This window comes from Hippocampus bargibanti, linkage group LG08 (assembly GCF_051943395.1).
Source record: "Hippocampus bargibanti isolate YZ-2025 linkage group LG08, ASM5194339v1, whole genome shotgun sequence".
NCBI lineage: Eukaryota > Metazoa > Chordata > Actinopteri > Syngnathiformes > Syngnathidae > Hippocampus > Hippocampus bargibanti.
Genome location: NC_142741.1, coordinates 25223808 through 25236466, shown reverse-complemented (window position 1 = coordinate 25236466; position 12659 = coordinate 25223808). Strand labels below are relative to the sequence as shown.

Below are 12659 nucleotides of genomic sequence, written 5' to 3'. Positions count from 1 at the left end.
CAGTCTACACTCTGCCTTTGAACAAGATTAAGAACCGGTGATGTAGTGGAAGCAACCGAACTGAAGCTTACTGCTCACCGGTAACCCGAGAAAGCAAAGACGTAACAAAACAAACAAACAAAAAATGGCCTCACCATGTGGGTCCACCCACGAGCTGTCCAAGATGGAGTCATCCATGGTGGTTTCATCTTTGTCATAACTGTCTGTTGGACCTTCTGTTTCTAAGGGTTGAACTTGTCTCTCGGGAGTCAATGGGGTCACAGGAATGTCACAAACCTCTTCGGAACTAGCAGCCTCGATGTCCGCCTCCTGGGCCAACTCCATAGACTCCTCCTCGTCCTCCTCGTCATCGTCCATCTCCTCCTCTTGCCCGCCGGGTAGACACAAAGGTTCAGTCGTGGCGGAGAACCGAACACTGTGTCCTGGTTCGTCTGCTTCATCGATGGTCTGGACCACAGTGATGAAGTCATCTTGGACGGTTACGACCGATTCGATGGCGGCGCGAGTCTCCGTCATCTCTTCGAGCGCAGTTTCTCCGGTAGTTGACGCTTCGTCCTGTTCCGGTTTTTCGTCCGCTTTGGTTTTGTCCATTTCGGCCATTGTCTTTGTCTCTCCAACATGTTGCGTCTTTTGTTCAATCAGACTTGGCGTGTCCCTCAAGTCTTTCTCATCACTTTCCTTTTCCGCTTTGCTAGCCTGCGCTAAGTTTTTGTGCTCTTCCTTTTGTTGGATCGCCTTTGCCTCTTCCTTTTCTTTCATTTTCCTCTCAACTTCAGTCCTCTCAGCCTCTTCCTTGGCTCTCATTTCCCTCTCCTGTTTTTCTTTCCTTTCCTTCTCCCTTTTCTCAGCCTCCTCCCTTTCCCGGAGTTCAATTTCCGCTTTGTTTTTTCTTTCCTTCTCCGATCTCTCGGCTTCCTCTTTGTCTCTCAATGCCTTCTCCTGTTTTTCTTTCTCCAGTTTCTCAGCTTCCTCCCTTTCCCTGATTTCCCTCTCCGCTTGGTCTTTTCTTTCCTTTGCCAATCTCTCAGCCTCTTCCTTTTCTCTTTCCTCATTGTCTTTCCTTTCTTTCTCCATCTTCTCTTTCTCTTCTTTTTCTTTAATTTCCCTTTTGTGGGTCTCTTGCTCTTTTTGTCTCATCTGCTCTTTGTCATCGTCCTCCGTGCTTTCCTTTTCTTCTACTCCTTTGATTTCGTTCTGTTTCTTTTCCAATGCTTCTGAACTGTGGTTCACTGTCTCCCCTTTTTCAGACTGGATTTTCTCTTGAAGTACTTCTTTTTCGTTATGTTCTTCTTTCCCGTTTTTATCAGCTTCCTCCTTGGACTCTTTGGTTACCGTTAACACTGGTGACACGGTTCTTTTAGGAGAACCATAAAGCTCTTTTTGTTTGAGCTTGGATGGTGAGAGCACCGGCGAAAGGAGTTTGTCATCGTCAATGTTGCTTTCCACTGACGAAGTCGGGGAAGTCTTGACGGGTCTGGCAATGCGGTCCTTGGCCACTCCGGTCAACTGGTACACATCTTCAGCATCCACCTCCTCGTAGGCCTCCTGGTGCACCAACTTAACTTTCTCCCGAAGTTCCCGCAACTCTCGTTCTTCCTCCAAACTCAGAGGTCTGCCCTCCGTTTCCAATTTGCGGATCTGCCTCTCGTAGTCCGCAATCTCCGTTTCGGAAGCGGAGCCTTCGCCACTGGCCTGTCGTTCTGTCTCGCTTCCTGACCTTCCACCTTCTTCGAGAGTCACCGTGACAGTGGGTGTCACAAACAACTCCCCTGGCAATGGACACGATTTTACCTGCTCACTGACTGATGTCTTCAGCTGGTCATCAATATTCTTTTGACCATCTTCAGAAGGATCTTTCCTCTTACTTTCGCTCATCCCCTTTTCTTCGCTCACAGTCATCTCAACATTTTGGTTCAGGTCTTCGGCAGATGCGTCTCTGACTGCTAGCTTCCTGGCCTGTGCAGCGACTTTCTCCTCAAGAATCGCGGGGGTGAACACCACAGCAGAAGTGCTTGTTGGGCTAACCACATCCGCAGGGGACGGCATAGGTCCAGAGTATTCGCTGAACACACAATAGCCCATCTCTTCCAGCTGACTGTCACTCTTTTTTATTCCGGGACTTAGCTCGCCTGAAACAAGTCCAGAAAGCAGGTCGTCGGAGAAGGCTTGAAATGACTTTCGCCGTACAATTTCTGGTTCAGTAGTTTCAGATGACAGTCTGGAACAAGAGCCAGCAAGATCGAGCATCTCAGGTAAGTCTTGAGGCATGACAGCGTTATTTTTAGGGTTGCTCTCGCATGGCTGAGGGGAATCCGGGGACTCGGGTGACTCGGGTTCAGGGCTGGGGTTCGAAATGGTTTCGCCCATTCTTGGTGGTGATGACGAATCAGAAGCGATTGAAGCTGCAGTCTCCAGGATTAGTGGTGGAAATGGGGGTGGCTTTTCTCCGGAAGGAGTAGTGGTTGGGAGGTAATCCACCAATTTATCGAGACTTCCACTGGTGTGTGTCATGATATCGGCGGCCAGTGGGGAAAAGTTCCTCATTCTGTTTTGGCCATTTTGATCCATTGCCCCAATGGTTATATTTAAGGAATAGCTCCTTTGATCCAGGGCCAGTTTTCCCGGGGAGAGTTTGCATTCATTACTCCTGTCTGGAACTGAGAAATCTTGCGTGTCTGGGTTTTGGGTTTCACAACTCTGCCAGGCTGGCAAATCAATCTTCCGAGACTCGGAATCAACGGGGTCGGTCTCGTCACTGACGCGGCTCAGTTCGTAATAACCCTCACCCTTACTTAGGGGGGAGCCTTGAGCCTCAGGTGCTGAAGTTTCGAAATATGCCGACATGGCATCACTTGTCGAGTTTCCTTCTTCAACTTTGCCTCCCATGGCAGAGAAATCAGAGGGGGCGCCGAGGCTGCTGAACTCGACCACCTCCACAGACGGTTGCTTCTCCGACACGGTGAGGGGTTCGCCGTAAATGGGCTGGAGGGAGATTGACTTTGGAGATTCTTTGGCTTGAGTTTGAACATCTGGAGGTACAAAAGATGGCATATCGATGGTTGGACTCTCTGGTACGACTCGTTCACCGGCAAAGAACCCCTGCATCTGTTGCTCCAAAAACTCCTCTGGACGTTTCTCTGACCCGATGCCGTCTGGGCTCATGGAACCGCTTTTCTCACTTATGGGTTTTTCCAAGTCCGTCTTCACAGCTGAAAGGACAACTGTAAGTCGGTGGTTATGAACACAATGTGAAAGCTTTGGCTTTGGCATGCGCTGATATTCATTTGGCCGGTTAATGGGCGCAAAAACAGGCAAAGCTTTCCTCTGAAACTTACGGCGCAATGACACAGCCATCACCCAAGCTGAACGACCAAAGAATGAGGTCCACCAATTCTGAGATGGATGGAAATATGGCATGGTATGTGATAATACCGGCATGAGGCAACTGTCAGGCGAGCGGATGAAAAACAAACAATAGTTCATGGAATGGGCATCCATGCATATTACATCATCAGTTCATTACAAAAATGTCAGTCATTCTTTGTCAAAATTGAGAGGTACAAACCTACGATTGGTGACATCGTTTTGATCAAATGAGCATGCGTGTTCATGACGAGTGTCATAGGCTATTACGTTAATGGTTAAAATAACATTTTTAAAAAAATGTAGAAATACTGAGGAGTCCTGGTTGTGGAAATCAGATACTGGTAATATGCGACAAATTAATATTGGCGACAACTAAACCAGCTGACTTGGTCATTTGATAATTGTTGGATTAGTCAATAAGATGTTTACAGTAATTCGTTTATAAAAAAATGAGAGCCGATATCAAATCCCCTGCAGTTACCTTCCCATTGATTATAATGATTGAAATATGACATTAGCGCAACACGCTAGCATACTAGCACCAAGCCATCGGTGTAAACAATCCCCGGAAGCTTAAAGCCGGTGATTAAAAGCATGATTGCGGGTGCAACATGTAATCATACCACTACAAAAACAGCCAGCCCCAAACAGGAGTGACAATAAGAAAACACAGGCATCATAAAGATAACAATGTAACTACGTTAAAAAATACAATCATGATATTAATAATAATAATAATAATACATTTCATTTATAAGCGCCTATCAAAACTCTCAAGTCACTTTACAGTCACATGATCAGTTTTTCTGTGGGTGAGCAGCGGCAGCCATTAGCGCCAGCGTTCACTCAACCCGGAAAGAAAGCTAGCTAGCTAGATAACACATAGCTACTTTACAGTTACAGGCTAAGTCTTTTTGTGGGTTAGCAGCGGCAGCCACATGCGCCAGCGAACGTTCACTCAACCCGGAAGTAATTCAACCAAATAGAAAGCTAGCTAGCTAGCTAATAGATAGCAACTTTACAGTCACAGAATAAGTTTTTTTCGTGGGTTAGCAGCAGCCACATGTGACAGCGTTCACTCAACCCGGAAGTAACTCAAATAGAGAGAAAGCTAGATAGCGAGATAATACATAGCTACTTCACAGTCATAGGCTACTTTTTTGTGGGTTAGCAGCGGAAGCCACACGTACTAGCGAACGTTCACTCAACCCGGAAATAATTCAACCAAATAGAAAACTAGCTAGCTAATAGATAGCAACTTTTCAGTCACAGGATCAGTCTTTCTGTGGGTGAGCAGCGGCAGCCATTAGCGCCAGCGTTCACTCAACCCGGAAGTAACTCAAATAGATAGAAAGCTAGATAATACATAGCTACTTCACAGTCATAGGCTACCTTTTTTGTGGGTTAGCAGCGGCAGCCACACGTACCAGCGAGCGTTCACTCAACCCGGAAATAATTCAACCAAATAGAAAGCTAGCTAGCTAATAGATAGCAACTTTTCAGTCACAGAATACGTTTTTTTGTGGGTTAGCAGCGGCAGCCACACGTGACAGTGTTCACTCAACCCGGAAGTAACTCAAATAGATAGAAAGCTAGATAGCTAGCTGATAGATAGCTACTTTACAGTCTCAGGTTAACTTTTTTTTGTGGGTTAGCAGCGGCAGCCACACGTGGAAGCGAACGTTCACTCAACCTGGAAGTAACTCAAATAGATAGAAGATCAAGTGACTTTTTCCACTAACGAGCCTGTGTTGCCTTGCCAGGACACAGCAGTGCGGGGAGGAGTGTGGCAAACGATTTGCCATTCCACCTGAATTCTCCTGCTGGCATTGGTAGACATCGGACAAGCTGTTAACATGCAGGCAGGGTGTGCAGAGGGGAGGACACACCTGTCTCAGGGCTTTCCTCAACCTCTCCTTCCTCCTCCTCTCTGTCCAAAGAGTTTCCCGCGGGAGCACTAGCTGCCTCAACCGGCCCCTGGTCTAGATCCGGGACCTTGTCTACGGCCTCTTCCTGTTCTAAAACTTCCGCTTCAGGGATGTCCAGGATGTCGGGTTCTTCCCCGCTCCATTGCTGCTCATCAAAAGCTGCCTGTGTACTCTCATCCTCCTCGTATTCAGCTGTAAGAGCTTCCATGGTCTCTTCTTCTCAAAAACAGGGTGAGAAGGGAAGGGGGGGGGTACATTAAGACTATCGGCGACAAAGACTTAGGCAGTGTGAAAACATGAACCAATGAAGGGACACTTTGAGATGATTCAAAGTGTTGACAGATACATCACATATAGATAGGCACAGTGTGTCACAGGGCCCTGTAAAGAACAGTCTTGAAGAGGTCAGAGGTCACCTAACTTAACCATTCCTGGTTCAATTTACTCTAACGCGGCAAAAAAAAAATGTACATTCATCGCGAATTAAAAAAAAAACAACGACTCCAGATCGATAGAAAACTCTTATTTCTTCTTTAGTGGTGTTCGGTAGGAGGAACACCACTAAAGGAGAAATAAGAGATGCATCGTTTTCCATCCCCACAGCTTCGTGCTTGTGTAAATGGAATTATTTGTTTTGTACCATGACGGTAAATAGATGGTTTGAAAGGGGAGTAAAAGAAGCTATTTTCATAAAACTGCAAAATCCTTCCCTAAACCGTAATGGTGGGGTAAGGTTCAATTTGAATCGTTCCTACAATAGACCGCTTAGGCGACATAGGCTTAGTTATGCTGATGAGGTGATACCGGGGAAAATTGGCAAATCAGCCCAGTCGTCCGGCAGGACAATAGAAGCAATCAGTGGAGGCGCAGGGATTAGTCCTCTGCTCCCCCCCAAACTGAGAGCAGGGACCAATCATAGCAGAGTCCGGCACCGTCACGTCTGGACAGGAGGGATATATATATATATATATATATATATATATATATATATATATATATATATATATATATATATATATATAGGGCCGAAACTACCAGTAAGACTTTAGTTTGCTGACGTAGCGTCTTGGATAAGAAGCGATACGTCCGACACCTTCAAATTTGTACAGATGACGGCTGAAGAAACCTTTTCATCGATGGACCATTCCTGAGAGCTTACACAGACATATTTATATTAATAAGTCAGGTGAAAACTGGGGCTTCTGGTAACTCAACAGTTCATTAATTCATATTATTTTCCCCTCTTTCTCCCGGCAAATTGTCGCTTTCGTGTTTATTATGTTCGTTAAAGTCAGTATAAGTGCCTTGCAGGCTGGGTACGAGAGGACAGTAATTTCATCTGTGGTGTATGTCATGCATATTAGCATATTTGACAATAAAGCTGACTTTGACTTTGATAGCCATTAAAACCTTATGATATGCTACGTCAATTCCTCCTTTGCGGGACTCCCCCTACAGTTTGGTGATCGCAAACACAAGGAGCTACGATGAGGGAATTAAATGATAAGAAGATGACGTCAGACGATTTTGAAATATACAGTGATACCTTGACTTACGAACTTAATTGGTTCCCAGACAGAGTGTGTCAGGCGAAAAGTGTGTATCCCAAAAATTAATTTCCCATAGGAAACCATTAAAATGAGAATAATCCGTTCTCAGGTCCCCATAAAACATCATTTTCTACTTTCTGAGCTGTAAAACTACACAAAATAGACCTTATTTTATGTATAATAAATGTGCTATGGTATTATGATTAAAGAAACAAACTGTACGGTATATAAAAAAAGTCATTTCATTGACCTTTGTGATGGTCGTCTGCCTGTTGTCTCTTTAGTATTTAAACCACCTCCCCTCATTGGTGCGTTCTTGACCAATCACGTGGCTTTAACCAACGACTGGGGGCGGGGAATAGAGGACCAAAACAAGCTGGCTCATTGTGGCAGCTCCGTGTGTATCCCGAAAAATAGTTTGTATGCTAAGCTAAAATGTTCATAAATTTAACGTTCGTAAACCGAAAAGTTCGTAAACCAAGGGGATCGTAAACCGAGGTATCCCCGTATATATTTTTCTGAGCAAACTGACATCACAAGGACACGCAAACACACAAAGATGAAGGACGAACGGACACATGGAGAGACGGAAGGGTGGAGAGATGCCGAGACGAAGGCACACTACGGATGAGAGAGCTGCTCAAAAAGAGAAAACAAAAAAGGAAAGTAAAAGGGGAGGAGAGGTCGAGCGACGGGAAAAGAGGAACCGCGTGTGGTTCACCTTCGATCTGCCTAAAGGTCACAGCCTGCCCCATGGGGCGACCGGCACCCGAGTGCGTCCACTCTGGGCTGAACAAGGGGTGCTCATAGTACTCCTCGTCGGAGTGGTAGGGGTCGTCCTCAGGCACAGAAACTGAGATGGAGGGGGCGAGGAACTTGCACCTCTCGCGAGAATTTTGGAAGCGCCGCAGAGGGCCTGCCTCCTCCTCATCCCCTACATCTACAAACGAGACAGACACAAGGAGAAGAACTGCAGGGAAATCTGGACACGCACGATGAGGAAGAAATAAAAGAGGACGGAAAGGGCGGGTAGGGGAGTGATGGAACGGCTTAAACTAAAATGTCCATTTTTTTTAAATGGGTCAGCGCTATTAGCTCTTGAGAAGAATGAGAAAATGCAAAAATACAGTTTCGTAAAATAGATGATGATTATATCAGTGTCTGAAACTCATGCCACAAAGTTAGCCCGGACATAAAGTTGTCTGCCCGGCCATAGAGTTGCCTGCCTTATTTTTCACAACTTGAAATACAAACGTTCGTTTGGCAATTTGCATACCAGGCAGCACGGCAGCCAATCAGAAGCCTGTTTCGTGCTTCGGATTATACCGTGACTGTAAAGTGTACTTGAGAGTTTTGAAAGGCGCTTAGAAACAGGAGTTCAGCGGTTTAATTGTAGCTTTTGCTTGATTGAATAACACACAGAGAGTGATGACTGTTACCGGCAACTTACGAGAGACTTTCAACTTGCTGGGTTAAAGGTCAAAATATACCTGAACAGATACTGCAATTAAACGCGGACAATACGAAAGCTACAACCTAACCAAAGCACAATTTCTCTTGTCAGCGACTATCACACGTCAAATATAATTCGAAGTGATGTACTTTTCAAGTGTCCCTATGGGGGGGAAAAATATCGGAAGCTCTCAGTGAGATTTAACGATTCTTTTATAGACATTCAAGCATAACGCATTAACTTTCTGATAGAGAATAAGAAGTTATTTATATTATATTTAAAAGTTTCATGCTGTTGTATGCTTAGTCAACACTTGTAACTCAATACACAATTGAAGCACGAGCAACCTGGGGTCAATCAGGTCAATGGACACGGCAAGTTAAACGGTCAGCTTCACAGGAGTAATTTAGGACTTCAAAATCTTTATCACAGGAAGAGGTCATTAGCCAGGTTACAGACTTATCAGTTCATGGGAAACAAAATGTTTTATTGCTTACAGCTCTTGGTGCTCAGTACGTCCAGAGGCGTGGTATGATAATCGAGAAAACTATGTTTTACTAATGTATCACTTTAATTTGCATATAACTTATCAGTTCATGGGAAACAAAATGTTTTATTGCTTACAGCTGTTAGTGTTCAGTACGTCCAGACGCGTGGTATTATGATCAAGAAAACTATGTTTTACTAATGTATCACTTTAATTTGCATGTACCCTCAATAAATAGCTTGGCAGAGGGACGCGGAATTCAGACGTATGTCATAGATGACTGCGTTACCTTCCGGCAGTCGGGACGATCTTTCTGGTTCCGAGTGTCTGTCCACAGTGTCTGACTGTCATATGTCTGACATTTTCAAACAAATCCCAAACTACATTGTCCAGAGAAATAACTACCATTTAAAAAAAGACTTTTTGTCACCGATTTGGAAGATCCTGAGTCTCGCTAAGGTTTCATACATTTCTCACCAGCTTCTATTTTAATCATTTGAGATGCAGATTCTGTTTCCAACAGAAGCAATGTCGACAGGGTTGAGCCCTGAAAGCCTGAGACTCACACACAGACACTGACAACTGCAAAAAAAAATAAAATAAAAATAAAATAGAGATATGTAATCGATAGTCTTCATATTTTACTATTTCGCTGCAGCGGTTTTGAAGGCTTCAGGAAAAAGTTGTATTGTATTGGATTCCCTTTCGAGTAGCTCCATCTAGTGGGTGCGCAACGCTTTTGTAGGTCCGTTTCTATGCACATTATAATACCGTCGGTTCTAGATATGAAAACAATTTTGAAATCAACCATTCATTGAAGGTGCTCCTTATACTCTGAAGCGCCTATTTCGAAAAATACAGTACAACGCTAATATTAGTATGTGGGGAGACTAAAATAAAACTACAGTGATACCTTGGCTTACAAACTTAATTGGTTCCCAGACAGAGTGTGTAAGGCAAAAAGTGTGTATCCCAAAATTTAATTTCCCATAAGAAATCATTAAAATGAGAATAATCCGTTCCCAGGTCCGCATAAAACATAATTTACTAATTTTTAATTTTCTAAGCCTTAAAACGACACAAAATATACCTTATTTTATGAATCATAAATGTGCTATGGTATTATCAAAATAAAGAAATAAACTGTACAGTATAATAAAGTCATTTTATTTACCTTTGTGATGTCGTTGATGGCTTGATGGAATGGAGTGACTGGTTTCATCAGCATTAAACACTGGATGAGGAACGTATCCTTCTTCTTCTTCTTTCACCATTTTGAGGAATGATCCCTCCTTGGAGGTGCTTTCTCTGCGATAATTTTACCTTTTTCCTCATCAATTGCGTTCTGTTTATCTGGGTTGATAACTTTTTGCATCAGGTGTACAGATGGCTTGTGAGGGTTATTTGTGAAGCCTGATTAATGGCATATTTTAACCTTGCAGTCTACACTCTGCCTTTGAACTATGAAAGGTGAAACGAGTCCAAATTTCACTGTTTTCTATCCATTTTGTCACTATCTCTCTGTCGTCTGCCTGTCTCTTTAATGTTTAAACCACCTCCCCTCACTGCTGTGTTCTTGACCAATCACGTGGTTTTAACCGAAGACTGGGGGCGGGGAATAGAGGACCAAAACAAGCCGGCTGCCATTTTTTTGTGAGGAGAACGGGCTCTTTTCCGAACGACACATGTGGCAGCTCCGTGTGTATCCCGAAAAATAGTTTGTATGCCAAGGTAACATTTTCAGAAATTTAACGTTCGTAAACCAAAAAGTTGGTAAGCCAAGGGGTTCGTAAACTGTATCAGTCATTGCTTGAAAATAAGGAAGATGGAGCATGCGACTGAAATAAACAAAAATTAGGTTATTATGAACTTTGGTCTGTTCGGACAGAGACATCCCGAAGCTCTCAACAATTCAAATTTGCTGATGATGTCAAAGGAAGGAGGTAAAAAAAAAAACAACCCTCCATTGGAGGACGCTTGCCCTTTTTTTGGCCTACCTTGCTCAAGAGGACCAAATTGTTCTGCAGCGGGTGAAGGAGGCGGCGATGGGGGTAAATTGGTATTGTCTTCAACTGCAATTGAAGAAGAAGAATGATATTGAGAACCTTAATAACAATAATAATACAGACACAAAATCTGGGACGCTACATTGGAGTCCAGAAGCTTCAAAATGATCCGGACTCGATTGCAAAAATTCATGCTTTCCTCTTCAGAACTATTTGAATCATATTCATAACTGGATGAGTAACAAGAAAGCATCTTCTCCGAATCTGAACTCTCTGAAGTCATTGTTTTGATTCTGGAGCAAGGCAGTTCGTGAAGGAGTATCCTGGCGTGATGTCACAAACAAGGGGGCGGGACTTTCTGAATCTGCCCATTTCCGAGCTCATTTTCGTGGTAGTTTAGGGACACTTGAAGTCATTTTTCTTGGTGTTTTGTATTTGACTAAAAATATCATCCTGCGTGTTGTGGGTATTTTAGATGCTATAAAACGTTTTTCTGATGTCAGTTAGGAAACAAAAAAATGGTGTGGGTTGTCCTTTAAGGCTTATAAAAGTATGATAAAAGTATTTTTAAGGCTTACAAAATGTGTTTAAGGCTTATATAAGTAACCTGTATTGGTTTGTACTGAAAAATAAACATTTAATAAAATATTTTTTTGATAAAAGATATGTACATGTACAACTGGAGAGAATACTACATACGTTACCAAAAAAGCGTTTGTATGTCCAGTTGTTTGTAACTCGAATGCACGTGTTTGTGAGCATGTGCGGCAAACCTGAGGGTAGCCTTTGACTCTCCTGTTCCCCCTTCAGTACCGCCACTGCTTCTGCTGTCACTTCCTGCACAATCCTCGCGGACACTTGCTCTGGAGACAGAAATATGAGCAAAATAAGAATGCCTTTTCTACGTTTGAATGGGATACAGTGTTACCTTGGCTTACGAACTGAGTTAGTTTCTAGACAGAGTGTGTAAGGCGAAAAGTGTGTATCCCAAAAATTAATTTCCCATAGGAACACATTAAAATGAGAATAATCCATTCCCAGGTCCCCATAAAACATACTTTTCTACTTGTCAAAGCCTTAAAACTACACAAAATATACCTTATTTTACGTATAATAAATGTGCTTCGGTATTATAATTCAAGAAATAAAGCGTACTGTATAATAAAGTGGTTTTATTGACCTTTGAGATGGTCGTTGATGGCTTGATGGAATGGAGTGGCCGGTCTCTTGAACACTAAAGGAGGAACGTAGCCTTCTTCTTTCACCATCTTGAGGAATGATCCCTTGGAGGTGCTTTCTCTGCGATAATTTTACCTTGTTCCTCATCCATTGTGTTCCGTTTAGCTGGGTTGATAGCTTTTTGCATCAAGTGTACAGATGGCTTGTGCGAGCCTGATTGATGGGATATTTTAACCTTGCAGTCTACACTCTGCCTTTCAATTATCAAAGTTGAAACAAGTCCAAATTTCACTGTTTTCTATCCATTTTGTCACTATTTTTCTCTCTGTCGTCTTCCTGTCTCGTTAATGTTTAAGCCTCCTCCCTTCACGGCTGCACTCTTGACCAATCACGTGGCTTTAAACGAAGACTGGGGGCGGGTAATAGAGGACAAAAAAAAGTTGGCTGCCATTTTGTTTTTTTGGAGAATGGCTTTACTCTTTCTCTGTCTGTGACCCCCCCCTCACTGATGCGTTCTTGACCAATCACGTGGCTTCAACCGACAACTGGGGGCGGGGAATAGAGGTGCAAAACAAGTCGGCTGCCATTTTCTTGTTAGGAGAATGGGCTTGTTTGCAAACGACACATCACTCATTGTGGCAGCTCCATGTGTATCCCGATAAATAGTTTGTATGCCAAGGTAACATGTTC

The 12659-nt window shown here is 43.4% G+C and overlaps 1 protein-coding gene across 9 annotated transcripts in view; it reads right to left on the bottom strand.

Moving 5' to 3' along the window:
- Nucleotides 1-12659, bottom strand: part of map2 (microtubule-associated protein 2) — a 50816-nt gene that overhangs the window by 17256 nt on the left and 20901 nt on the right. For 5 of the 9 annotated variants that reach the window (XM_089003473.1, XM_089003472.1, XM_089003474.1 and 2 more), the window contains exons 4-8: nt 11564-11653; nt 10782-10856; nt 7566-7784; nt 5256-5510; nt 135-3209 (exon numbers count right to left, since the gene is read on the bottom strand). In XM_089003473.1, the coding sequence (XP_088859599.1) occupies nt 135-3209; nt 5256-5510; nt 7566-7784; nt 10782-10856; nt 11564-11653 (3714 nt within the window). Of the gene's footprint in view, nt 1-134; nt 3210-3335; nt 4472-5255; nt 5511-7565; nt 7785-10781; nt 10857-11563; nt 11654-12659 lie in introns of those variants that run through there. The other 4 variants (XM_089003477.1, XM_089003475.1, XM_089003480.1 and 1 more) reach the window with 4 other exon arrangements.